Here is a 27,665-nt window from a genome sequence, read left to right as displayed (position 1 = left end):
AGTCCTCTGTGGTAAAGAGATGAGCTTCCTTCAAGGATTAAAGTTTTTGTTAAAACATAATGTACTGTAGTCACACAGTGGTTAGGTATGACATTCTGATTTTTCAGATATCATACCTAATGTTGTATGAAGATACATTTTGTGTGACAGGATAGGTTAGGAATTTTCCTACTCATCCTCATCACTCTATCCCAGTACAACTGCACCACAACACAACTTCATAATGTCAGTACACAAGGAAGACATTAATGTATTTATTGGCTTTTTTTTTTCATTTCACTGTTAGAAAATTACAACACTGGATCAAAACATGTCAAAAGGTTTTCTATTCCATTGAACGTCAGACTCTTTGGTGTTTGTATTCATTTTTGTCTATGTAAATTGTGATCTAACAATGTGGTGTGCAATTCGGGATCTCTTTTCAATTAATGTTACAGTACAAGTTACATCTTTTTAAGTAAAAAGTTGTACATCTGCTTATCGCATGGGAATATCAAACACACTTGTAAATATTTGTCGACACAAAAACAAAAATCCCATGTCTTTGGGTTACTCTCCTTGTCATTTCAGATGTAAAAAAATAATAATAATAATGACTTGAGCTAACCAGATGAAATGACACTTCACTCACTTTTCCCATTCAGGGCTCCGGGAAGGCGGACGTAGGATGTACAAATTCATGTAATAACAGGTAAACTTCACACTAAGGGTCTAAGCAAAGTTTTGACATGAATAGCTTCTAGCTTTGTGTGAACTAAGCTAACCAAAAGATCCACAGTCCAGCTCTGAAATGGCACCAGTAAGCTGTGACGCATGCTCTCCTTTCCAAGCATTCTGTATGTTACAATGGGACATTTAAGGTCCAAGAAATGTGTTTTTTTTTTTTTTTACAAGCTACTAAATATCAAATCAAAAGATCTGATCATTTACAGTACTAAATGAAAGCCCTACAGTAACAATGAGTATACCTGCTCTGAACTTGACATAAAATATGCTTCCAAAAATCACGTCGCTGCATTATTTGACCAATACATTATTGATATACAAGGATTAGCTTGTCACCAGAAAGTGCTTTCTGTAGGAAGTCGGAAGCATTAGCAAAAGTCAAATCCTACAGTTGTTGGTGTTCCTCTTGAGATGCAGTTTTGCCATCAAATTAGAGTTGATTCGTGCAGGAATCATTTAAATAATTACCTCAGCAAACCCATTCGGGTTTCGCGCTTCTAACTTAAAACTGTCTGCGGATGAAAGGTCTTGGAAGCGACGACTCGCTCAATGGGAGAGGTAGGAAGAGAAGGCTTTCTGCAACTCTCCACTGCCTGCATCGTACGCAAAGTATCTGCAGCGCCGGTTTCTTTTATGTTTATTGGTTTGTTTGTTTTTTTTTAACAATTGAGAAAAAAACATACCAAAGTTAAACTGAGCAATTACAGTAACAGATAAAAGTGAATAAGCAAATTACAATCAGTTACATAAAATGATCTCCATCACTAAAATCATACGTTGGTTGAATATCTGTATAAACATTCTTTAAAAAAGGTAGAGATGACCCATGTGCCATCTGACCAGTGTTGGAGTGTGAAATACAAATAAAAAAGGGTAATAATAATTCAGCAAAAAGAATGCCGCAAGTTTTGTTTTCTTCAAAGCACAGTTTTCTGCCAAGATATGCAACTCCCTTGTTTTTTTGTTTTGTTTTGTTTTTGCAAAGAGTCTGGCTTTCCGTGGCCTGTTAACGAATGGTATGTCTTGATGTTAACACATGCAAATTAGTCCTGCTGTCTTCTTCTCACCGTCAACACATTTAACAAGATGTGGCCGGAAAAAAGAAAAAAAAAAATTACAGGATCCCATGCTGGTCTGCCAAGGTGGTTAAGAGAGAAAGACGAACACAAACTGACAAATTATAGCTCTTCTGAATCACTGGGCATTTCTGTGTGTTGCCACACAGCACGGATGAATGCGGACCGTCGTTCTCCCTAATTTCGTGTGTTGAATTGTGGCTGAAATGAGCCTCAACTGCGTGGAAATACAGTAAACACGGCTTTTAGGCGTCAGTGATGTGAACTATACTACGGAGCCGAGCCAGGCTGGTAACGCTGTCATTTGAAACACATAAAAGCGCTCTTAGCAGGAAATGTGGGGCTGCGCGAGCTGCTGGCGCGTTATCGGGATGCCAATGTGTGAGATGCATTATGCAAATAAAAGGTAAAGTGGGGATGTTTAAACCTCCGTGTTTTTAGAACCAGCGAAACTCTGGTTTGCTGTTGGCTCATGAATCCCAAAGCACCACACTAAACAGAATTTAAAAAAATAAAAAATAGAAAAATCAAACAGAAAAAAAATTTGATTTATCCAAGAACAAATGGATTCCATTCACATTTCAGTGGAATATCACTATAATGTGGCAGAAGTCCTATGCTGGATCAAGACCTGCGAAGGAAAACAGAAAATGTTTTACATTTTTGCTAGAAGTTTAGCACTCAGTGCAACATTTCTGTGCCATTTGAAAAAGAAAACAAAAATCTGCCTGCTGCACTTCCACATAATTTTCTTCATACACGGACACAGTATGAAATTTTTTGTAAATACTCAATTTTGGAATTCCTCTTTATTTGTTATTTATAGGATGTTTGAGAAAAAGAAACAGAATTTGAAACCTTTATGCCGTCCATTGTTGTTTGTTCTATACCGCTGTCCACAGTTTGACTTTTAAATTAAATCAGAGTGAGAAGGCTGTAAATAGGTGAAATAGGGCCTATGGATTAAACTCCATTAGGGATTGTTTTTTAAATGTTTGTTTTCTTCAAGACAAATCCTTCTACAAATGAACAGTGTGATAAACATTTGATCAAGATTTTCTAATAACAAATTGTGATACTTTTTTAGCTTTTTGTTTTTTACCGTATCTAAAAAGAAATCAATCAAATTTGGTCAATTTTACTTGTACAACGAAAAAAGATCTGTATTCTGACTAAAAAAAACATTGGAAATATGAGAAAATGAGATTAAAAAAAGTCAGAAAATGAGACAACATTGTCAGTTTTTACAGTTACAGAAAGTGTTTATTTAGATTCTCAAACCTTTCTGAAAAAGTTAGAATTTTGGAAAGAACCAGTGCTAAATTTGTGTCGTGTATTTTTTGTATATTTTTAGCCGTCAACAATAGTCTTGGCCTTCATACACATATTTGAGGCCATATTTAAAGAACACATATATTTCTGATACTTTTCTAAACTTCAACGTTTGGTTTGACTTCTTTTTCACGCATCTAAAATTTCAAGGTCAGTGCCCATATATCACTAAAAAGCAGGTAAAGGTGGGGGGAAAAAAAAGCATCTTAATTCATTTATAGATTTTGGTGGCAGCTCTTTAAGCTTTTGCCTAAAGGATGCCATTTTCTCTCTGTCAACGTTTAAACCGAGCTAGCGTGTTTCACCTAACTTTAGACATGCTTTGACAAATAAGTCTTTATTTCACGCATAAGAGAGGCTGGCTGTAGTACTTGAACCTCTATAATAGCTCTTTTCGAGAGGATCTGGGACTAATTTTACTGCAGTGATACACTTTCTAATAGAGCTATTTGCAAGTTCAATACCCTTGGCGCCCCTTCTGAGGGAAAATATCAAACTTTGAGAGGATGTTAATCTTCACGGGAGAATGAGAGCATAATACATTAAACCATCAAATATTTCAGTCAGGAACCTATTAAGTTCCTTAAATGTCTCAAAACATTACAAGGCTCCCTGTATGAGGGTATTTAGTCTCTGCTCTCTTATAAAGACGAGTGAGTGTCAGTGATTCGATTGGTAGAGTATTGGTTTAACTTACAAAAACAAACACCGATGTGAAAGATTTAACAGCTGTAGCTCGAGGTCTACCAGTTAGAGACGATTAAAATCTACCATTTTCGTTTAAGTGCTCTGTAGAGTACTTTACTCACTGCGCTAACTTGCAGTTGTTTGTTGTGACGAATCGCCCGGTGTAGTGAATGTTGCACCTCACCACGTTGTTGGTGAAATCCGACTCGAGCACCAAGAATTTGGGGTTCACCACAAGCTGGAGGGACAAAAAAGACACACACACAAAGGAAAGGAGGTGAAGCCGTTCAGACTAATGTCAAAACTCGGGGGGCAAACAACACACATGCACAAGCACGACCTGGTACTGCTTTCAAACTAATTATAACTCCATCTTTTTTTCCTTTTCCAAGGCACAGAAAATGTGACCAGACAAACAATTCAGGAAGGCAGCGAACTGCAGCCCGAAAAAACCCCCGTCTCTCACCTGGAAGCTGAAAACTTTATGAATCGGATCAATTTGTTTTTGTGGCCCTGACCCTCTCCCGTTTCTATGAAATGCAGCCACGCTTGCGGTCTACAAACTTCACGTTTCAATGCACATCCAGTTCTCTGCAGACTCTCACCTTTAGTATGTAGTTTCCAGGCTTGATGTCGGTGATATCGATCCACTGGCAGTCAATATCAGCATTGTAGGTATCGTAGCAGCCTGGACTCAGACCCTGAAGAGGCAGCGGGGGAAGGAGGAGAGACTTTGAAAAGAATACTGATTGGACTAAGCTCCAGAGGTCAAACGCAGGTGCCTTGCTAAATTATTCCTACCCGGTGAACGTCTCCCACGTTTCTCATGTTGCAAGCACAAAAGTTCAATGCATTTTATACTGATTTTATTGGATTAACCAACCGCAAAAACAAAAAATATAATAACTGAGGAATGTGCCACTAAGTATAATTGTATTGACCCCCTCTTTACTCTGATATGACCTGTACTACTATTGCACTTTATCAACCTCAAAGTGCTTCACACTACATTCATTCATCCATTCACGTACACATTTATACGCTAATGGTGACAACCTACTATCCCTAAAATAATATCCAATAATTTGTGTTTTTTTGTTCCCTAGAATTTGTAACTAGAGTTCAACCTGTGCATAATTTCATCTCAGTATATCATACTGAGTGTGAGTGGGATATACTGCACAGTGGCGCAGTGGGTAGAGCTGTTGCCTTGCAGCAAGAAGGTCCTGGGTTCAATTCCCTGCCCGGGGTCTTTCTGCATGTTCTCCCTGTGCATGGTGGGTCCTCTCTGGGTTCTCTGGCTTCCTCCCACAGTCCAAAAACATTGACTGAACATGATTGCTAGGTTAACTGGTCTCTGTAAGTTGCCCTGTGAGTGTTTGTATGCGTGGTTGTTGGTTATATGTGTCTTTGTGTTGCCCTGTGACGTTGCAGTGGCGAGCTATCTGGGATGTACCCCATCTCTCGCCCAATTTAATAAAATAGTCAAAATTTTGAAGGGCACGTTTGTTCCAGCAAAAAATAAATAAATAAAAAAAATACCGACATATAATTCCCTTTTTCAGCTGATTATTCTACTTTAGTTTGTGACATTACCTGAGTGTGAGAAGTGCAGGCGTAGCGCTTCAGGTGACCGAAGTCACATGTGGTGTCCTCCAGGCAAAAGCTGGCCTTGTGTCCCTCTGCCACCTTGCGGCCCGTGCCGACCTCCAGCAAATCGTAATGGCTGAACTCGTCCATGCTGTGGTAATGTCTGTCAAAATACGCATTTCAAAACACATGAGGGTGAACGAACAAGAAGGGTCATGGGTTCAAATCCGGTGTATTTCCATCGCTCTGGGACTTTCATGTTCCTGTTACAGTATGGATATGTTAGGATATTTAGAACCTCTACACTGTTTCTTTCTCATATTTCTTTCTATTGACCCTTTGTAACAGACTGAAAAGACCGAAACAAACATTGATATCATAGATGTAATGTTCAACTTACTTCTCAATCAGCCACTCAACTACTCAACAGGTCACACTGTCATGTGTATCAAATATAAAAACTCCAAACTGTTTAGTACTTTTTAAAAATACACTTGTAATGATAGTTACCTTAAATAAAACACAAGCAGCTCACAATGTAACTTGTGGTTGTAATAGATTTATGTTGTGTGTATTGAAACTGTTGACCTCAGAAGGTAACGTCTTCATGAGCAAAGCTGCTCCTTGACAGCACATCATCATGACTGATCAGAGGATAATGGATATTAATTAATGCTTTTATTAAAAGCATAGCTGAAGCAAGGCATCGCCGCCCTAACGTTGGATACATTTTTAGTTAATTAGCTTGTACGAGATCGGAGCCGTCTGCGTGTGGGAATTTGCGCACAGGCCTGCGCGTCGCTGCTTCCGAGAGCATGCACACACATCTTTGTTTGCCTCGGCAAGTATGTGTGTGTGTGGCAGGGTCGGGGTGTGCGCGTCGCGGCGTGCGTTTGTTTGTTTGTGGATGCGTGTTTGCACAGCTGTAGGAGCTTAGGCAAGCCTGGATACACAAGGCCACTGATCGACTCTCAGCCGAACCGTAGCGTGAATCGTGGAGTTACTCTTGGTGAGAGACCGAGTCAATGAGCTGGTCCATTTGAAATCATCTGAGGTGTTAACTGCTGCATGCGTTGGTGCTCTCCCAAGTATTAAAGTGACCCCCAGGTTGCTTTTCACTTTCACAAGCCTGCCGTGCTCATAATTACGCCTCTTGGTGACGAGTGTGCGTTTTGGCAGGGAATGACAGCAACATAATTCAGTAGAGAAGAGAAAAGTTCTACTTTTATTTGTTGCTACTGGCGACTTCATGCACAACATCAGCTGCGTTTCCATTACAAATGTGCGCGATTCTTTGTCTGTTTTCTGCTAATGTAAAAAAAAACACAATTTTGTAAATTTGGTGTTTCCATTAAATGAGAAATTAAATTACAATCAAGTGTGAATAAGCTTGTATACGCAATAAGTCATTGAAAATTATGTAATTGAAACATTGCTTAATTATTAATAATTAAGCAATGTTATGTAAACAGCTACAAATATATATTTATAATTCAGCCATGGCGCTAGTGTACATTCATCAGCCATCAGAGGAGATGTTCAATCAAAAAATCAATCAATTAAATTTTATTTGTATAGCACATTTCAGCAGCAAGGCATTTCAAAGTGCTTTACATCATATCAAACAGAAACACAATGCAACATAGAATCAACAATCAAAACACGACATTAAGTCAAGTTCCATCAATAAATTTGTAATTGATTACATTTCAAATACAATTCTAAACGGTGGGTTTTTAGTCTAGATTTAAAAGAAGTCAGTGTTTCAGCTGTTTTACAGTTTTCTGGAAGTTTGTTCCAAATTTGTGGTGCATAGATGCTGAAAGCTGCTTCTCCTCGTTTGGTTCTGGTTCTGGGGATGCAGAGCAGACCAGAACCAGAAGACCTGAGAGGTCTGGAAGGTTGATACAACAACAGCAGATCTTTAATGTATTGTGGTGCTAAGCCGTTCAGTGATTTATAAACTAACAACAGTATTTTAAAGTCTATTCTTTGAGCTACAGGGAGCCAGTGGAGGGACTTTAAAACTGGTGTTATGTGCTCTATCTTCCTGGTTTTAGTGAGAACGCGAGCAGCAGCATTCTGCATCAGCTGCAGCTGTTTGATTGATTTGTTGGACAGACCTGTGAAGACGCTGTTGCAATAATCAATACAACTGAAGATGAACGCATGAATGAGTTTCTCTAGATCTGGCTGAGACATTAGTCCTTTAATCCTGGAAATGTTCTTCAGGTGATAGAAGGCCGACTTTGTAACTGTCTTTATGTGGCTCTGGAGGCTCAGGTCAGAGTCCATCACTACTCCCAGGTTTTGGGCCTGATCGCTGGTTTTTTGCGAATAATGTGTTGGCATATTATTCAGACAAACACCTACTACCTGGTAGTGGCTACTTACATACTAATATGGCTACTTTCATAAAGTACACTGAGATTGGGTTACACTGAAGGAAACCCAGTCATCAACCATATGATTGGGTTTCACTGTTAACCCAATCATTTGGGTGAAAATGAAAGAAACACTGATCTCAATGCTACCATACTTACGGATGAACTTAAATATTACTTAAACTAAGTCCAACTTACTGCTGTAACAACTATTTTAGTGCGTTTTTTCTTCCCCTTCATGCTGTAACTCTGTACATATTCCACATATGACTCAGTGCTGCTGGCTTTAAATATGTCGGTGAGGTAAGCAGCTCCTACAGTCTCGTATTGTCAGAAAATCTCAGAATATGAAAATATTGCCCTTTTTGCCTTACTTCATCTCCCAACTCTCAAAACAGCATCCAGTTTTACTGGAAAAGTCATTAAAGATTGTTAGTTGACTTTTAAGGCAAAGTGTGCACGTTCCACTATTGGAACAAGTAAACATTCAAGGACTCATATGTTTCGGGAGACAGGTGACTGACTAAAAATAACATCCAGGTAGAAACCTGTCTGGTGTTATGGAATACAGAACACCGTAGTGTTGTCACGGTTCTGGGTGTCTGTAATTTATCCTCTCGCCGACACGCTAACAGTCCTGAATCTGTCTTTTTAAAGATTCATAGTGCTTTTAAGAATTCACAGCCCTTAAGGGTGCCCAAGTCCAGTCTGTATGAGCTGCTATCCTGCAGCTTTTGGATGCATCCCTTCTTCAGTACATCTGAATCAGATAAATGGCCTGTTGCCAGGCCTCTGCAGAGCTGAATGACTGTCAATCGGAGAATTTGTGTATTGGATTGGGCTGTATGTGGAGCATGGTTGCGGCTGAAAATTGTAGGATAGTAGTGAATAGTAGTGCAGTGAATAAATTGATTATCAATCAGTTTTTTTGCACCAAAGAGTTAATAATAATAAACACGTTTTCACTGAGGCCTTTTAAATGTGTATACATTTGACACTTTAAATTGACATTTGTGACTGTATACAAAATAGACCAGCAAACATTACATTAAGTGTATTGCGAGGTAACGCAAAAGAAACATTTTTCCCCATTTCCCCTAAGCGACTCCGTAGAAAATAGCTGTAATTAGAGAAAACTGTTCAGTTCTTCACCGAAAAACAGAAACAGCCTCACAAACCTACCAGCACATGGCTGTTCACCCAACCCTACAAGGCCTGGGAGAGAGAATATTCCTCACAAAATTAGTCAAAATGTCCAAGGTACGTTGGAGAGGCAGAATTTTATGGAAGGGTAACTATTAGTCATGCACTTAACTTTATGGCCTCATTTGCAATTTGCTACAAATTGCGGACCTTTTCCTCCTATTGGACCAAAATAAAACCGTTTGGTGAACATGCAGAACTCTATGTTTGGTGTAAAACAAACACTGCACAGCATCAATGCAAATAGGCCCGGCCGATGTCCCGCCCCCGAGAGCAATATACTCCACCGTGATTGGTAAGTTCGTTCAGCTCCGCACACAATACTGAAAAGTGCCAATTATATCAAACTCGCGGGCCGCACTAACATTAAACTTTCATATTAAGGCGGGGGCCACAAACTATCGTCCCAAGGGCCACAGTTGGCCCGTGGGCCGCGAGTTTGAGAGCCCTGCTCTCGACAGTCTGGTGGAAAATCTGGCAGAAGTGCACTTAAAAGACTTCAATGTGAGCACCGTTGTTGTAGTATTGACCGAGGATGGCTGAACAAATATCCATCACAATGTTCAGATTTTTATTTGTAGTCATTTGGAAACCTTGCATCATTGTCCTGCCACTTCACAATTATACTCTGCTTTGTGCTGGTGAGGAACATAAAGTCCCAAGAAATTACATTAATGTTAAAATGTATGAGTACTAGGCCTGTCACGATAGCAAATTTTGCTGAACGATTAATTGTCTCAAAAATTATTGCGATAAGCGATAATATTGTTTGAAGACCTTTTTACACTGAAAATGATGTAATAACGCATGCGATTTCCTGCCAAAGTTAGATACACTTTATTTTCAAAAGAACACTAAACACTGGAACTGGTAAACAAAATAAACAAAACAACCAAAAATAAAATGGATTCTCAGTCTCCATTAACAAAAAATGTACTGGAAAAAAAACTAAACAACATAAAGGCAAAGTGTAAATAAATACTGCATTCAACCTAAAGAGTGCAGATTATGAAGTGTGTATATTATATTGCCCTTCAGTAATAATTAGATTTAAATAGAGAAGATGGGCACATGGACTACCTGATGCAATAATTCACACTACACGATTTTTTGCTCCTATTTTTCCCCATACAACAATCTTAAAACGTTGGTCTTTCTAAGATTGTGTGGTGTGTTACGGTAGATCATCGTTGCCGCTCTGATCTAAATCAGGGTTTTTTCTCCACTGGGATCTTAACGCAGCCTGTTGAATGTGACAGGCAGCCAATCAGAAAGCGCGGATTCTCCTCCGTGTTTTCTGAGGGGAAATTACGGAGGGGAATCCCAAACAGCTGACACGGCGCAACCCGAAGTCCAGCAGACATTGGAGATGATATGTGGAAACAACATTAATGTTTATTCAACATGCAAAGAATATAGAAATGACAAGGGGAGGAGTTGGAGCGAAACCGGTAACTTTTCAGCTGTTCTTGGTTAACGTGACGTAAACAGGTTCTGATGATTTTCATTCAGTCAGGACTTTACGCTGACACTAGCCACATGCACTGCAGGTAGATTGTAGTAAAGCATTGATTAATTGCCTGGTTTTAAAATTAGTTCACTGGACTTGTAGCCATTATTTTGTGCCCATTGTTGGACACCACACGGCAGGAACGAACCCGATCGAACCGTTATACCTAGGATTTCTGTCGGCTAATGTGTGATCTGTCAGGTTTTGAAAATGGGCCGACAATCGGCCGACAGCTCTAAGATCGTGTCGTGTGCTCTGGGCTTTACACTAAGGAAATGAGGAAGGGAGGAGTCAAGAGATACAGCCGGCATTAGGAGAGCAAGCTGAGTAGTATAAAAGTTGAATGGTGAAAATAGCACAAAGTATGCAGGAGAAGAAGCCTGGCGAAATTTACGGAGCAACCAGGAAAGTGGAACTCAATAGTGTGAATGAATGCCTGCAGCATTCACACTAATAAAAATGTGTAGGGGGGTAAAGTGGAGGGACCAATGGTTCCCTGGCCCAACCTGTTCTGGCGAAGCTGCGCAGGTCACTTCCAGTTCAGACTTGTGGGAATAATGTATTTAGTGCCCACAGATAATTTATTTTCATAGCGCATGCTCACTGTGAGCTATTAGTACCCCAGCAACAGTTGCCATGCTGCTGACAATGATGTCATCAGCCTGATTTCAAATGATGTCAGTGCCAGGAGGCCCTTCTAAGGATGCCTCTGTGATGTCATAGTCCATGACATCACCAACTGATCAGTTGAGTCTCCGGTCAGTCAACACAAAATTCATTTGGACACTTTAGCTGACGGAATAAAGATGAGCAACGAAAGTGACATTTATGTGAGACCCAAGGTCTCCTTTTGGAGCAAAGTCAGAAAGACGTGTTCTAATAGAGTTCATCCTGGGCAAACCACCCCAGACTATAGGAAGAAGAAATTTCTCAGCGAGCTTCTTTGGAAAATAATAGAGAAAGTGGCAGACGGCCCCACCATCCATCTCGTCAGGAAAATCTTTGTAGAACAGCACAAAAAACTTTTGGCCTTACTGCTGAGGAAAACAGGTGAAATAAACGTGGACGTACTTTCAGATGTAGCAGAGGAACTGAGCGAACGAATTTTTCAAAGCATTGCGAGGGACGCGTTCCACTGTGCTTCAGGTCTTAATTTAATTGCCCTTCTTGACTACCCAGAAGGACATGTATTTATCGTAAGAAAATTCAAACGCCACTTGGAGGATCCGGTTCCTAAAAAGAAAATGTTTACGAATACAAAAATGAAGATCAGGAGGACATTGTTTCCCAATGAAGATTTGTACAGTGATGAAAATTGCCTGAGTGAGTCTTACACTCAGGCAGAAATGGATCCAGATCAGTTTTTAAAGGACGCAAATGAGCTGGGATTTAAACGGGGAACCGAAGCTCAAAGAAAAAATATGGTGGAAAGAATATTTTGGAGACTAATTTATATCTCAAGTTACAGATCCAGCTATGGTGGTTATAAAATGAAGGACACCGACCCCGTCCACAAGAAGCTTGGTCCAAAACTGTGGGAAGCGGTAAAAGACATAGATTTTATATTTTTTGAGGACATGGAGACAAAACTCGGCAAGGACATTTTTCAACTTCTGAGCGGAAATGATGACGTAGTTCAAGAGTTATTATTTAAAATGATAAAAAGTGAAAACCCGCTGGTCATTTATAAACTAACCGAATGCTTCCGAAGAACCCTGGCACGTCCAAGAAAAATTCATTTTAAGAAAAGTTATATAAGAAAAGCGTGGAAATGGTTTGAACAGGCAATGTGCTGTGGAGAAGATTTGGAAGAAAGTCAAGATGATTTTAACAATGGACCAAATGTTGAGCGTCGCCCTGCCGCTGACTCGGTACCGGCCTCTGACTCGGGACCGGCCTCTGAGTCCGATCCAGCCCCTGGCTCGGGACCGGCCTTTGAGTCGGGACCGGCCCCTGTCTCGGGACCTGCCTCTGACTCGGGACCGGCCTCTGAGTCCAGTCCGGCCCCTGACTCGGGTCCGGCCTCTGACTCGGGACCGGCCTCTGAGTCGGGGCCGGCCTCTGAGTCGGGACTGGCCCCTGGCTCAGGACCGGCCCCTGACTCGGGTCCGGCCTCTGACTCGGGACCGGCCCCTGACTCGGGACCGGCCTCTGAGTCGGGGCCGGCCTCTGACTCGGGGCTGGCCCCTGACTCGGGTCCGGCCTCTGACTCGGGACCGGCCTCTGACTCGGGACCGGCCCCTGACTCGGGACCGGCCTCTGAGTCGGGGCCGGCCTCTGACTCGGGGCTGGCCTCTGACTCGGGTCCGGCCTCTGAGTCGGGGCCGGCCTCTGAGTCGGGGCTGGCCTCTGACTCGGGACCGGCTCCTGGCTCGGGACCGGCCTCTGAGTCGGGGCCGGCTCCTGGCTCGGGACCGGCCTCTGAGTGCGGTCCGGCCCCTGACTCGGGTCCGGCCTCTGACTCGGGACCGGCCTCTGACTCGGGGCCGGCCTCTGACTCGGGGCTGAGTTGGGACCGGCCTCCGAGTCAGGACTGACCTCTCAGTCGGGCTATAGGGCGAGTCGCCTTTTGGCATTTCAACTTAGGAAAGCCCAAATAAATAGACACGTCCCCAAAATAAAACCCCCCTCAACAATGCAGACTAAAACACAACCCAAAGAAATAGCTGAAGCATTCGCAGAATACTATAAAAAACTATATGATAATACGGACAAAAACACTCAGGAAGATGTAACATCCTCTTTTTTCAAAAAGATTAATCTCCCAACTTTGTCAGAAGAAGAGCCGCTGGAAATGACCCGACCTATAACTTCACAGGAAATTATGATCGTTATTAAAAACCTCAAAAACAACAAACCTCCGGGGACAGATGGACTGCCAGGGCAATTCTACAAAACATTTAGCCAAGAACTAACGCCAGCAATATGTAAGGTATTCAACTATGCACTAACAGAGGGGAACCCCTAAATCACGGTCTGAAGCCATTATATCGGTAATCTATAAAGAAGGTAAAGACCCAACTATGTGTGAAGGCTACAGACCCGTGAGCTTATTATGCAACGATTTAAAAATACTAACAAGTGTAATGGCAAAAAGAATGCAAAAATATATAGCTAAATTGATTAAACCAGACCAAATGGGATTTATTCTGGGGAGGCAGGGAGCAAACAATATTAGAAGAATATTAAATGTAATGTCATATACAAAATTTAAATCATTATCCTCCCTTTTAATTAGTTTAGATGCCCAAAAGGCTTTTGACAGGGTAAAATGGAGTTTTCTATACCAGACATTATTGAGATTTGGATTTTCACAGCAATTTGTTGAATGGGTGAAAGTAATCTATAAAAATCCAAAACCCCGAATTCGAATTAATGGGTACTGTTCAGAATTTTTTGATCTCAAGAGAGGAGTTAGACAGGGGGACTGTCTAAGCCCTCTACTATTCGCGGTTAATATTGAACCGATGGCAGAAGAAATAAGACAGAATAAACAAATCCAGGGAATAAGAGACGAGGGAGGGGTGGAACATAAAATATCACTGTTTGCCGACGATCTATTAGTACTCCTAACAGAACCACTCCGGTCAGTACCAGCTTTACTAGAAAGCCTTAAAGAATATGGGAATATCTCTGGGTATGCGAGTAACGAAAGTAAATCAGTAGCAATGATGGTATCAGGGGAATGCTCAGCACAGCTAAAAGATAAAGTAAAGTTCAAATGGACTGATAAAGGATTTAGATACTTGGGCATAATTATCACACCTCGAACTTCACAATTATTCAAAGCAAATTATGAGAAACTGAAGAAGGAAATTATAAAAGACCTAGAAAGATGGGAGATCCTACCACTGACCCTCAGGGGGAGGGTAGAAACAGTCAGAATGAATGTATTACCAAGACTACTGTTTGTATTCCAATCACTCCCAGTTTCCATTCCTAACTCCTTTCTTAAAGAGATGGATAAAAGAATATCAAGGTTTGTATGGCAAATAAAAAGGCAAGAATCAAATTTAAAATACTTCAGTCCTCAAAGAGTAATGGAGGGTTAGGTTTACCAGAATTAAAGAATTATTATTTAGCTGCTCAACTGAGAGCCATAGCTCTATGGTTAGCAAAGGATCAAGAGACAATATGGGTAGATATGGAGCAAAGAGCCTGCCCAAATCTGTCCCTAGAGTCACTGCCCTTTACAACAAGGAGGGTTCAAAGAAATCTCAAAATTCAAAATTGCTGGATTAAGGAAACGATTAACATTTGGTCAAGAATAAAAAAGAAATTGAATTTCCCTGACTCTATATCAAAAATTGTAAAAATAGCGAAGATTCCAGATTTTACCCCAGCTACTATGGATACAGGGTTTGAGAGATGGACAAAAGGGGGACTGGTATTTATAGCACAGCTTTTTAATGGATCAATAATGAAATCTTTTGAACAAATCCAAAGGGAATTTAATCCACAAAAAACAGATTTTTACAGATACTTGCAACTTAGACATTATCTCCAGAATCATAGTGAATGGCAAAAAATCTCAACAGATATGACCAAGACTGAAGAAATTTTATTATCAATAGCAAAAGGTGAATCAACAAAAGGCATGATCTCAAAACTATACAAAAGCCTGCAATATGAATCCAGTGTTACTTTTGCGAGACTCTGGACATAATGAGAAACATATGGCATACAGTCATTCAAAAAGTGTGTGTCTGTAAAACCCAAAAGGCTTAAAGTACAATCATTGTTTCCGTTCCGGAAACTACCTTTCAAAGGCTGCCCTGAGTTTATTATTTATAACTTATGTTGTCATTTCCAGGGACAAAAGAGAGATAGAAGCAGAAAGCCGGATGAGAAAGACGATAAGCTGCCTGGATGGGTCCCCAGCTTCCTTGGAATCCTGAATCCCCTCACTGCCTACGTAACCTGCTGAGAATGTAGTGCTGGCAGGACACACAGGATTTCAAAGAACGCCTCGTAAACGTAATGTGCAAAAAAAATAAATAAATCCACTCCGTTTTTATGGTCCAAAGGCATTTTTCAACTCGTGTCACATCAAATACAACAGGACTTTTAAAGTTTTTTGGGGTTTTTTTGTTGTTTTTTCAGGGCCGCATGAAACACAGTTTTATTAATAATTCATATTTAACAATAACATGTTGCTTAGAGAACTATTTCACAGTGTCCTGACATTTGCGATCAGAAATGCGCAAGTGGGACACACGTCCAAGAACCCGAACAAACACTGAGACGGCTTTCGTAAGAGAGCGAATCAGTGTAGGATTCAGGAAATATTTTTGTAACTTTAAAAAAAAAAAAAAAGACTAAAAAAACCCCCAAAACACATACATGAATAAAAACCCATGCTTTCCGTTCTTACTCAAACGGGCCATATGCAGTGTGTGAAAATGTTTGTCTTTGGTGGTTTTAAAAAAATAAAAAAATCACAATTCCCAACATTTCAAAGGCCTCGATTCTCAGGAGAGCGCCGCTTCACTTCCCTGGTTTTGTTGCTCCAGTGCAGAAGATTGGGGTGAACGCCGGGAAAAGCAACACGGCGTATTTGACAAAAATGTAGGGCAGCAAAGTTTATTGTAAGAATCTGGGCTAGTGCATTTCTCCCCATGAAAAGAGATTTCGTTGTAACCAAAACACTGTCCCAGAAACCCACATCCACTCCACCATACTTGAGCAGCCGCCCGGTCTGTTGTGACGAATTGACAGGAAGAAAAGTATTGATTCGTGATTCTGATCGCACAGGCAGTGGAACGATTGGCTCGGTTTATCCGTCTCCTGGGAACCGCCGCGTAGATGTCAGACTGCTGTCAGGCAGCGACAACATTGCCGACTTCCTATCGGCCACTCAACATTCCTCCGAGATGAGAACAGGAAAAGAGAGCCTGGATTCGGCTTTAGAGGGTGATTTGTTTGGACACGAGATAAAAGTCGCCCCGCAATTTGTGTAATGTCGGGGAAAATGTGCGTCTTCTGTGGCCACAGTGCCTAAATGTGAGTGTTTGGCTTAGATTAGCTCAGGGCGCGGACTTGCGCTGAAGTTTATAAAACCATGAGCCCTGGTCGTTTTCACTCTCCAATTTTAGGTTTCGAGACTTGAAAGAAAAAAATCTTACTATGTTTTCATGTAAAATTCAACTAAAAACAGACAAAGCTGTCAGAAGGAAGTATGTACAGTATCCAAAAGGCTCCAATAACATGGACTGCAGCTGGAGAAGTGCACACTATTAAAGTAATACTAAAAGACCTTTTGATTTGACTTGAGCGTTCAGACATCTTGAGTCCACATGTGTTCTGAATTATAGTCAATCTGATAAAGTTGATATGAAGTTCAGCTGTGCTGGTAGGAATTCCTGAAACTGGCTGGAGGAACACACTTTGGCCACAGTTTGCAGAGTAGTTAGTTTGATTCACAAATCATTTGTGAACCACCTTGTTAAATAAAGTTTATCAGGAGTACCCTTTTGGAATTTGGCCATAATAAAATATGTATGAGGGAGAAGAACTGGAGTGAAATGGTAATTTAAAAAAAAAACATTTAAATATGTTCGCCAATGTTCGCTAAAGCTGACATAAATTATATGCTAACGAAAATAATGTTTTGACCTGGATAGAACTAGTTCATATTGCGATGGCGGATTTGGTTTTGTACGTTAACTATAAATATGTTACTTTACTGTTCGCAGACAGTAAAATGAAACTGTAAAACGTAATAGCCGTACCAGTTCCAAATGGGGGATTGCTGCTTTTTCCCTGCCATCCCTTTTACTTCTGACGGTAATTTATACAGAAGTTCACAGATCATTAACAGAACTGTTCCACGTTACGCTAATTGAAAAACAGAAAGCATTGAGAGAAACTGTCTGCTGGAAAAGTTGGTAGCAGGTCAAGGTGGTGTAAAAACAAAAGTAGTGTTTGTTTTTCAAGCAAAAATGAAAGCATTTTTGCTTGAACCACTAATAATAATAATAATAATTATAATAATAATAAAAAAAATCCCAATTCAGCAGAGTTACATTTCACTAGAAACCACAATTGAACATCAGACACATTAATCGATTGCATTTTTTGAAGTGAAATAATAACGTAATTTGACCAAATATGTCATAAGCTGGTGAACAGTTCTATACTACTGCATACTTGTAGCTGACTACATAGATTATAGGAGGTACGTTGCAGACTTACTGATGACAGCTGTGCCATTCCCAGGTATGACGAGGCCTGTTGGGCATGAAGTCAGCTGTGCCTTTGTTCTTCACCCTCTGCGGAAATCGGAGCAGGACCCTTACGTCATAGTCGGTGGTCTCGGGGCGGTAGGCAGAGCTACAGGATGGAGACAAGCATGGAGGGACAGAAATCAGATAAGGGAACATGTACAACGTCTTGCGAGAGGAATGTCTGCGTGTCTTTTTCTCATAAGTAAAACAGCGGAAGTAAAAAAGAAATGTTAAAAAAAGAGGCAGAACTGGAAAACTACGAGCCAGAAGTATATCTACTAAATAATTTATCCTAGAGTTTATAACCATCTCTTAAAACACACCGTTTCAACATGAAAAACACAAAACAAAACAAGATACATATTCTTTTGCGCAAACTGTTTTTTTTTTTTGTGAGAAAAAGGAGGCATAACCCTCAGTTCACAACCACTGAAGATGTAAGTCTTGTGACTGTTGTTCACATTGGAGTGGATGGCGAATTACAAAAGCCCATCTGTGGGTGATTGCAGCAAACTCAGAGAGGATATACAGGCCTTTGTGCTTCTGACGGGAAGAGGGCAAAGTGAACACCCATAGGGACGACACATTTCATTTCAGCAGAGCCCGGCCTGGGGCTCAGAGGAGACTTTTCACCAACCCAGACGTTAAACCTTCATCCCAGAAAAAATAAGCACTTATGCCCCTTTTCCACCGGCTCGGCTCGCTTTCGGAGCTTTTTTACCGGCTTTTTTTCCGGCCCTGGCCTTGCTTTTTTAGGGTCCTGATTCGGAGCAAGGCCAGCCGGGCCCGCCCTGTTTTGGTGGGTGACGCAAGCTGCGCTCCTGTCCACTGATTGGCTGTGGGCGTGGACAGACGGAGCAGCAAAGAGAGAAGAAAAATGAAGGCGCAACGTTTGAAACTCGCTGCAAGACGGAAGTGATGGAAGATACAAGCAAGCCGTAAAATTAAAGAATATTCGCATTTCAATATTCAGCGGCAACTCAATGGAGCGGTGAGGAACGAGTGGATTTTGTCAAAGTAGAGGAGAGAACGGAAAGCCCACTCAGATGCAGCTAATGCTGCTGTCCAGCCAGGTGAGCAGTTTGTAGATATATCTGTCTGGTTTTTACTATATTTAAGGTTGCACACATACAGTCACGGAAGACATTTGAAACACAAAGTCTGCTGTATTTTTATTGGTCGAACACAACATGCGCATTTTCTGAAGATACTCAGTGGCACAATCCTCAGTTCTAAATAATGCCAATATTGTACAGCATGTTTCCCTACATTTGTTTTTTATGTCTTATCTTTGCGTGAATCTACGTGCTTCGATTGTTTCTCATTTTGCTGTGGTTGCGTCGGAGTTTCCCCTTGTTATTTGATATTCCATCATTGTAAAATGGCTACATATCAGTTCTCTAATTAAACGGTTATGAACTATTAATTGTAGAGGACATAAAAAATATCAATAAACCTGAAGAAAACGATAGTGGTATTTTATCTATGGCTGTATGTCAGCATAGGTCTAAAACTTACAAGTAATTACGTTTTGTCTTTAACTTACACAACTATTCCAGTTATTTATAATTCTGTATGTCTGGATGGTAAAAAAAGTGTTTGTATATAAAGTGTCTTTCTGTGTATGTAACTTCCATTTCATTCCAGTGTTTTGTACCTGTGGCACATCAAAACACAGCAGGATAGTGGCCCTTGAGGACTGGAGTTTGACACCCCTGCCATAGACCAACGAGCCTCCATCCGCTGGCAACCTGCAAGTGTGTGAGAGCAGGACATTCTTGTGCAGATTGGTCAGCACACAGGCTTTTTTCATCAAGCCAATTAGTCCAAGCCTCTTGTAAATGCATTTACAAGAGGCTTGTTGGTCTTTGGGTATGATTAGGGTGTGAGAGGTCCTGGACAAGCCCCTTCGAATGCTTCTGGAAGATGCAATCAAATCTGGCTATAACATTCAGCATTCTGGCTATTTGGGCAATCTTGTGTCCATCTCACTTTTTTTTTTTCTTTTTTTTCTCCGAAGAGTTTTTGCAGTGCTAGTGGCTTGTATTTTTTCGACAGTAGGCAGACAGGAAGGGGGGAAGACATGCGGCAAAGGTCGCCGGGACCTGGAGTCGAACCCGCGGCGTCCGCGTCGAGGACTAAGGCCTCCAAACGTGGGGCGTGCTAACCCCCTGCGCCACCACGGCACGCCCCAGGAACTCCCTTTTAAAGGGGCAAACACAATTTCATGAGTAATTTTTTTTATTTTATTTTTCTTAGAAAAACAAAAGAAAAATCCTATAACAGCTAAAATCTGATACCATTCCGTTTTTTTTTTCATTTTGTGAAGAAGGAACTTGTGCTCAGTTTCTTCTTCAGACGTTTTGGTGTTTCCGTCAGTGGTTATTGTTGCAGCGCCACCACAGGCGAGGAGGTGAATGTTTTTTTTTTTTTTAAAGCATTTAATTCATTTAACACAGCACAGTATGAAAGCGAACCACACCGTCTGAAAATATCACAGACGATACAATTTTGCTCCCCAATCGAACAGAGTCTACCGGACTATCAGGTGTTAAGTTAATGTGTAGTCTATCATTTGAAACTCATGCAGACTTCGCTTTACCTCGACAAGCATTTTTCCTCTGCAGCACAGCGGAGGGAGTACATGTGGGCTCTTTGGATGTATGTTGAAGCCTGGACATAGTTCGGATCCGGAACCAGATCAGGCAAACCTGAAACGATGAAAAAAACACCCCCAAAAAGCATGTTTTTCATTGCAACATATTCAACACTGCAACAGAATGCTCCAATGTTTGTTCAAGCTACCGCATAATCAAGAAAGAGTTAATTAGGCCTTAAAATAGTGAACGTTATTTAACCTGCCAAATTTACTCGTGGGGCTGCTGTGTCATTCCAGGTATATCCGAAGCGATCCAAAGGTCAGCACTGTCGGAGTGCTTGTTAGCATGCTGGTCATTATCTTTTGTGATCTGTGAAATATGTTGGTGCCGACTGAGGATGTGAGGGGCAAAAAAAAAAAAACCTGAGCAACAGGACCCACAAGTTCAAGTCTGGATCACATCAGGGAGACTCAGACACTAATTATTCTGCTATTCAGAATTTTATCATCACTTTATAATAAGAGGCTATGTTTTTTTTTCAGTTCAGCCACTAGATAAGAGTTGTTGATTGAGAGAGCGAGAGAGGCCACAAGAGCTGCATTCAGGTCTGTGGTTGCAGAATCACTGGACCAAAAAAAGGCTTCAAAACTCATTCTCAGCTTCGCTTTCATTTGGTTTACATCATGTAGCTTGTTATTGCGAGGGGTAATTTCTTCTCAATAGAAAAACCACACTGTATTTACAAAAAGAGCATACCATTATTCAGTTGCTTTTATTCAAAACCAAAACACAACAATTATTCCAACTTCTGTTAAAAGTATATGTATCATGTTCAATAAATTAAAATGGGCTTCCACCAGGGCTAATAAAAAAATAACACCTTTAAGCAGGTATTAAACTTTTCATGATGCTTAATACCACGTTCCTGTATAAAATATATTTTTAGTGGTCTGACATTAATAATATAATCTTTATTAACTGTGAGAAGAAAATCATCATAATCGCTGGAACTAAAGGCTTGACTAATCTATATATTATGATTCACTTGGTGAAATACATCAGTAAAATAAAGAAAGTAAATGTACTGAATGGGTTTTTAGGTGACTAGTGTAATATTTCTATTCATGCCGTGTAAGTATTGCTCTTTTCATTGGGATTCATACTAAAGTATACATTTGAGTAAACTTTGCTAACATTGGTAATATATTGATTTTCTGCTTTTTAAAGAGTAATGCAATTAAAACAACTTGATATTAGTTGGTCAGGCTGCCTGCTGCAGTAGCCAGTCCAGTCAGTAGCTTAAACAAACAAACAAAAAAAAAAGATGTTGACCTTAATAAGAGCAAGTTTCCATACCATTATTGTCCGATTTTGGTCTCACTGGAGATACTGAAAATCAGACAAATTCAACTGTCTTTTAACAGGTGGAAGACGGAGAGTGCTGGTACTCTATGCTCCATAAAGCTGAAACAAAAAAATCTAGTTGCACCAATATTTTCTCTGGCATCTCATTAAAATAACTTTAAACCATAGGAGCTAGTATGTTGACTGTGGAAACCTGCCCATGCCTAAGCGATGCAGTAGCAGGTTTTAAAAACTGCGCCTTGCCAGAGTAAAGGTCTGTATGCCTGCAACGTTACCTAAAATGGCTATGCCAACTTGATCTCTGTCGAGGCTTATCAAACTTTTCTGTCCAACTTACGAAGGCCAGACATAGTCCTGATGTGAATTTGTTCCAACCATCTCAAAAATTTAGCTCGGTTTCCAATTCCATCTGCTTAACAGAAGTGAGCCAAAAAAAAACCAGAAAGCAAACTTCCTGCTACATTTGCCTGGCACTTCACACCTACGTGAGTCTTCCTACCTTAGCTGCAACTTTAAGTGCAGCCTTTGCCCTCTGCGCGGTCTGTGCAAACTGTCAATCTGACATGTCTATCTGAGGCTGACATGTAGGGCAGCGGGAGGCTTCCTGGGGCAGACAATGTAAAGACTGTAAACCAGTGTGAAAGACTGAGGTTTCCAAGCATCACTCTCAGTCCAACTTTGTTTTTTTTTTCTCCTCTCCTTTAAAAGGCTTTGTTCTCTGCCCTCTAATCTTTTGAAATGTGAAAGTGGGTCTTTTCTAGGAGTATAAAGTGTATCGAGAAGCCAAAGCTGATCAGCCCTCAACTGTAAGCGACAACACCCTCTTACTCTCCAAGTGGGGCACAGAGAAAAGAAGTCTTGGCAGGGTTTCTGGCTTATATGAGATAAAGGAAGAACAGGGGTTCTCCAATTTTTTTGCTATAGCTTAAACTACATCCTGTTAGATGGTAATAAATAATACACGTTTGACTTCACAGGACAGATTTTGAACTTGTGACCATTTCTCAGGTCATCTCAGTCCAAACTGATGTGCAAGGGGAGGATTTCATTTAGAGTGAAAGGTCAAAGTAAATCCATTGACTGATGGCATGGCACTAACCAGCATATGACATATGGTTATTTAAAGAGTGCCATTTAATCACGTGTTCCTTTTTTAATCAGAGTTCGAAATCTCCTAGATTTCAGTTTGAAAAATTGGCAGCAAGTTTCCTTGAAGTGGGAATTTCACCTGGGAAATAAAAGAAATTTCATCCAAAAACTAAAGTAAAGTAACGAAACAAAACCAAATTTAATTCCAACAGTATATCATTTAGACAAAGCTCCATAAAACCTCACTTAGCGAACATGCAGCTACACGTCTGTGAGGTACAAATCTGAGAAAGACATTGTTTTTAGTATGCACTGGTAGTAGTAGTTAGCTGGGTCGCTAAACTAATCAATTACAAAATCCGATTTTGTAATTGATTCTGACTTCAGAAGGAAATGAAAGTCTCTATTCCTCGCTCACTGCACTACAGTTTGCAGTTTGACTTCTTTAATTTCCACCCATTGAGCTCCTCTGTAGAAACATCCTCTACATGACATTTACTTTGCTTGGCTTTAACTGACACCAAATGTCATCCTCAGTACAGCTGAAAGGAACAGAGTAAAGCCAGTGGTATTTTAATGTTTGTTTCAGCATTGTTAGGTTATCCAGGGGGTGTCCAAACACCAATGTTGTGGAGATTCTGTGATTCACAGGGATCCTGGTAACGTCAGCTTTCTCTGGCCTAACAGCACATAGTTTTTATTTATCTTTAAGGGACACTGCCTGCTTTGAGTCATTGCTCAGGTCTTATAAATTCAAAATCCTGTTGGGTTTAATTTCTAAATAAAACAAGCTTTTGAGATGGGAAGATGTGAAATTTCCAAGGATTGATGACTTTGTGTTCAAGTGGCTATATATCTATTTTATCACTTTGCTCTGTGATTCAATTTTAGTGGCAAATACAAGAGTATTGTGCTGCATCCTTGAATTACTGAAGCAATATTTAAAAATATTAGAGACCTTCAAAATACCGTAAATTAAATGAAGTCACAAGCATCAGAAGCCAGTCCAGGATACAGTATTCAAGGATACATTGAATACTATTTGTTTAAAACAAATTGTACTAAAGCCTGTAAACACAATTGTCCTCTTGATATCACTCTAAAAGTATACATCGGAAAAGTTACAACACTGTAAAAATGTTTATGTCTTACTGCGAAGTAGCACAATAAAGATGTCTGCTTTTCAAAAGCTCTTAACAGCAGAATCTATACTGCAGTGATTACTGAGAGCACCAAGGCATTTATGCACATGATGATGACTTTTTTGTGCTGCATGCTAGAAATGGCTCACAGCTCTAAAGCGGCTAATGAACTATGGTTGGGAAGCGCACCAGAGCGGCTGCTGTGCAGGACAACAGGTTGTAGCGAGAAACAAAAATGATAAACCTGCATTAGAGAGCTCGAGAATCTGCTCTCCACTCGGTGCATGCGCAGCCTCTGGCACTCTGAGCTCAAGCACCCATGTTGTTGTTTTCTGATCTCTAATCTTTTCTCGTGTGGTAATCTTTACCAGTGACAAGAGAAAACGTCTTCATCTCGCTTGTTCAAAGGAATCTAAATTGGTTGCTTGGAGATCCACAGAAAGTGCCTGCTTTGTTCAATAAACATTTTGGGACAGCAGGCTGCATGCTTCCACACTGCTCATTTTTCTCCTCCAAGTACCCTGACTAAATATTTATTTGATTTCCTGTAGCTGAAGAAATGGACCCCATGTGTTACAGGGACTTTCCACTCTCCCTCCTTTCTAGGATTGGGGTAGAACCGCTTCTCCCTCCCTCGTTCTCCTCTCTCCTGCCCAGACGTCAGCCACCAACACCCCTTGACACTAGCCCACTTATGAGGTCACCACAGCCATTACCAGAATCAAAATGCCTCAAGAACCAGTCAATTTTCTTGTAACTCCGTACTCCCCCCCCTCCAAAAACAAAGTGTTTTTTGTGTCTGCTTGCTCTATGTTCACAGGCTTTTGCGCAACACCTGGTTTCAATAACTTCACTGGCAGGGGAAAATGAACTTTGGATCAGCTTCACTTTATTTGCAATTGAACAAAAGGGGGAAAAAAAAGAAGAGGCTTTACTTTCAACCAGCTGTTTCATTTTGATTACATCAGATTGCTGACAAAAATTAAAAACAAGAATATCAGAAAAAAAAATGCAAATGCGCGCTGGCAGGGGTGAAGGTGGGTGTGGTGGGCATTCCTACTCCCCTGCGGATTTGGCATATTTCATATTAGTATGCACATCAACAACTGAGATCAGATGAGAAGCGTTTCATCTTTTCTCCTTCGGGACAGAAATACCTTCAGCAAATCTGTAAGAGACGGCGTGAACCTTGTTTCTTTTTAAAATGTAAAACAAAATGCTTCAGGATTTCCCAAAAACGTAAATTAGTCATTAACTTCAGCTCTCTATCAATACTTGCCCAACTATGCTTACAAAATAACTTGATAAGTGTTGTGGTTTGTAATTCACTAACCAAGTCGTAACATACCTCTTTGGGCTCCTCGATACACATTGCCAACGTTGGTACCAGAGTTCTCTACGGCAGAGTTTGGAGAGGTTCTGCCTTGAGGAAAAGGCTGCGAGAAAGGAGGCTGAGGTCTTCCAAAGGGAGGAAACTGCTCATATTGTGGGCTTCGGACTGCTGATTGCCCAGCAGCTCCTGGTCTATCCACCACAACAGGAAGCGCTTGGTTGGCATCAGGGATTGGGTTGGCAGGGGCAGATTCCTCATTGAAAAGGCTGTGGGTGTACCTGTGATCCAGACCATCTGCAAAAGGTGGCTGGGGGGCACTTGCGGGTACCACTGGATTGGGTCCGTAGCCGTATGACTGGTAATAATAGTAACCGTTTTCAGGGAATTCAGATGGAGAACCAGGGAACACTGAGCCCAGACCTCCTCCAAATCCACCTGCAGCAAACCCTTGTCCAGTCCCAAATGTTCCTCCGCTGTATCCGGCGCCTGGGACAGGCTGGAAAGGCGGCTCGTAGTTTCTGACCGGGGCGTCTGGAAAACCGCCGTCAAAAGGCTGGAAGGGAGGCTGTTGGGGAAATGGGTATTGTGGGTAGGATGGTATGTTATATGAAGACGAGGAAAAAGACGACGACGATGGACGACGCTGACTGCTCGAGGAACCGTGGAACTGGCTGGTTCCTGTGCTGCCTGTGGTTTGCCTCCAGTTATCAGGCACTTGTCCAAAACCGAAAGGATGCCTTGCCTGGCCACGAACAGTTTCGGAGGACCCCCTCGGGGGAGCCTGCCTACGGAGATTGCCTCCCTGGCGTCTGCGTGAAGGACGGGGATCTGACAAAATGACCCTGGCAGCTCTTTCTTGGCCTCCAGTCCCGGCAGGAACGTACTCAGCTCCACTGTTCACCAGGCTGAACACCTGTCCGTTGTTTTCCCACTGTATCACCTGTCTCCAAGGGGTAGCGGAACTGTCCTGCTCTTGACCCTGTCTCTGGCTTTGCCCCTGAGTTTGTGAAGCAACCTGAGCCTCCCCTGAGCCCACAAGAAAAAACATCACACATACCACAGGAACAGACATCATATTGGCTCAAGCAATTCAGGGGTTCACCCCAAGAGAGAAAGAGAGAGAGAAAAAGAAAGGTGGAATGGTTCAAAGAAATAAATCCAGTCAGCCACGGGTTCAAGCCACTTGCGGTTCTGTCAATAAAACGTGTATCCTCTTCCCGTGGGCACAACTTTGGTGTGCGTGTTGAGACAGGGTTCCGAAGTAAGCCTGTGTTTGAGTGCATCTGTTGCTCTTTGCTTGCCAGCAATTGGAGGAGCTTGAATTTGCATTCAGAGGCAATCACATCCAGTGGAGTTGGCTTCAGAAGACCCACTGTTGCTGTAACCGTCTGCTGGTGCAACGAGAATATGTCCTGACTTCTTGCCGGTCTACTGGCTCTTCCTTCAGTAGAGTAAGCATTGCTCTCCGCCTTCTTGAAAGAAGTGCCTGTTCACTGCACAACAGCAAGCTTCTATTTGCCTGATTGCTTACAATGGGCTGAGAAAAAACTCAAACTTTTTTTTTTCTTTTAAAGGAGAGGTCCCACATGGCCCTAGTGCTAGTGATGTTTCCTGGCCTGCAGCAGCCAAGCTTCCATGAGGTTTCCAAAGTCAACACCACGAGCTGCAAAGGCATTACAAATATATTGTAACGCACGTCAGACTTTCAGCGGCTTCTCCCTGGCCGTGTGCTCTCGCAGAGTCATCAGCAGGGGTTTTAAAGATTTATTTCACAATTTCCGTGAAATAGAAGTTAATTGTGACAATCTGTCTAATTGAAACCAGGAATGTAAGCAAGAAGCACCTAAGTGTACGAAGAAAAAAACAACAACACAACTGCTCAAACACAGTTCTCTGTTTATGAAAAGAATTTGTTGGAAAATGTGATTTGGATACTCCACCCTAAGAAATACCAAACCAAGGTCAGTTAAAAGAGCTCACAGTGCTTTCCTTTCACCAAACACTAACACACACATGTAGAGACACATATGCTCCTGCCCATCCCAACCCCCACACACGCACACGCCCTTCTCATTTCCCAAACTCCTTAATCACATGGGGTTATACTGTGAGTTTTAATCTGTGCATACATTAAAACTATTTATGTGTATGTAATTGGTAATGCTAGATAGAATCAGAATTCCTTTTGTTATCAAACTCAGCAGTTGATATTTGTGTTTTCCTTGGCATGGCTTGTCAGGGCAGTATCCACTGTGCCACAGAGCAAGAAAAAAGCAACATTCTTCCAGGGCTACAGCAGTTGAACAAGCATTGCACTCCTATTGGAATAAATGATGACAATGTCTCGGTGGAACAGGCTCTAACAGAAAACGTACTCATTTCAAAGTCCGGAAAGTGACTAG

General features: G+C 41.3%; 1 protein-coding gene across 1 annotated transcript; it reads right to left on the bottom strand.

Moving 5' to 3' along the window:
- Positions 1 to 224: 224 nt before the first annotated feature.
- loxl1 (lysyl oxidase like 1) lies at positions 225 to 26,939 on the bottom strand. Its single transcript, XM_005810526.2, has 7 exons — positions 25,279 to 26,939; positions 20,337 to 20,445; positions 17,703 to 17,840; positions 5,418 to 5,574; positions 4,427 to 4,522; positions 3,944 to 4,059; positions 225 to 2,433 (listed from the first exon to the last, which is right to left on the bottom strand). Exons 1-7 carry the CDS (start codon positions 26,336 to 26,338, stop codon positions 2,427 to 2,429), a joined length of 1,683 nt encoding a protein of 560 aa, XP_005810583.2. The 5' UTR covers positions 26,339 to 26,939; the 3' UTR covers positions 225 to 2,426.
- Between the last annotated feature and the right edge of the window lie 726 nt (positions 26,940 to 27,665).

The sequence above is a fragment of the Xiphophorus maculatus genome, chromosome 4 (assembly GCF_002775205.1).
Source record: "Xiphophorus maculatus strain JP 163 A chromosome 4, X_maculatus-5.0-male, whole genome shotgun sequence".
In the NCBI taxonomy this organism is placed as follows: Eukaryota; Metazoa; Chordata; class Actinopteri; order Cyprinodontiformes; family Poeciliidae; genus Xiphophorus; species Xiphophorus maculatus.
Note: the sequence above shows the minus strand (reverse complement) of the source record. Positions and strands in the feature narration are given on the sequence as shown.

Excerpts from the sequence above, each read along its gene's own strand:
- loxl1 (XM_005810526.2), bottom strand. The coding sequence starts at position 26,338 with ATGATGTCTGTTCCTGTGGTATGTGTGATGTTTTTTCTTGTGGGCTCA. Across the intron at positions 17,841-20,336 it reads GAGGAAAAATGCTTGTCGAG|CTCTGCCTACCGCCCCGAGA; the intron begins GTAAAGCGAAGT and ends TCCATCCTGTAG. Across the intron at positions 4,060-4,426 it reads CTGGAAACTACATACTAAAG|CTTGTGGTGAACCCCAAATT; the intron begins GTGAGAGTCTGC and ends TTGTCCCTCCAG.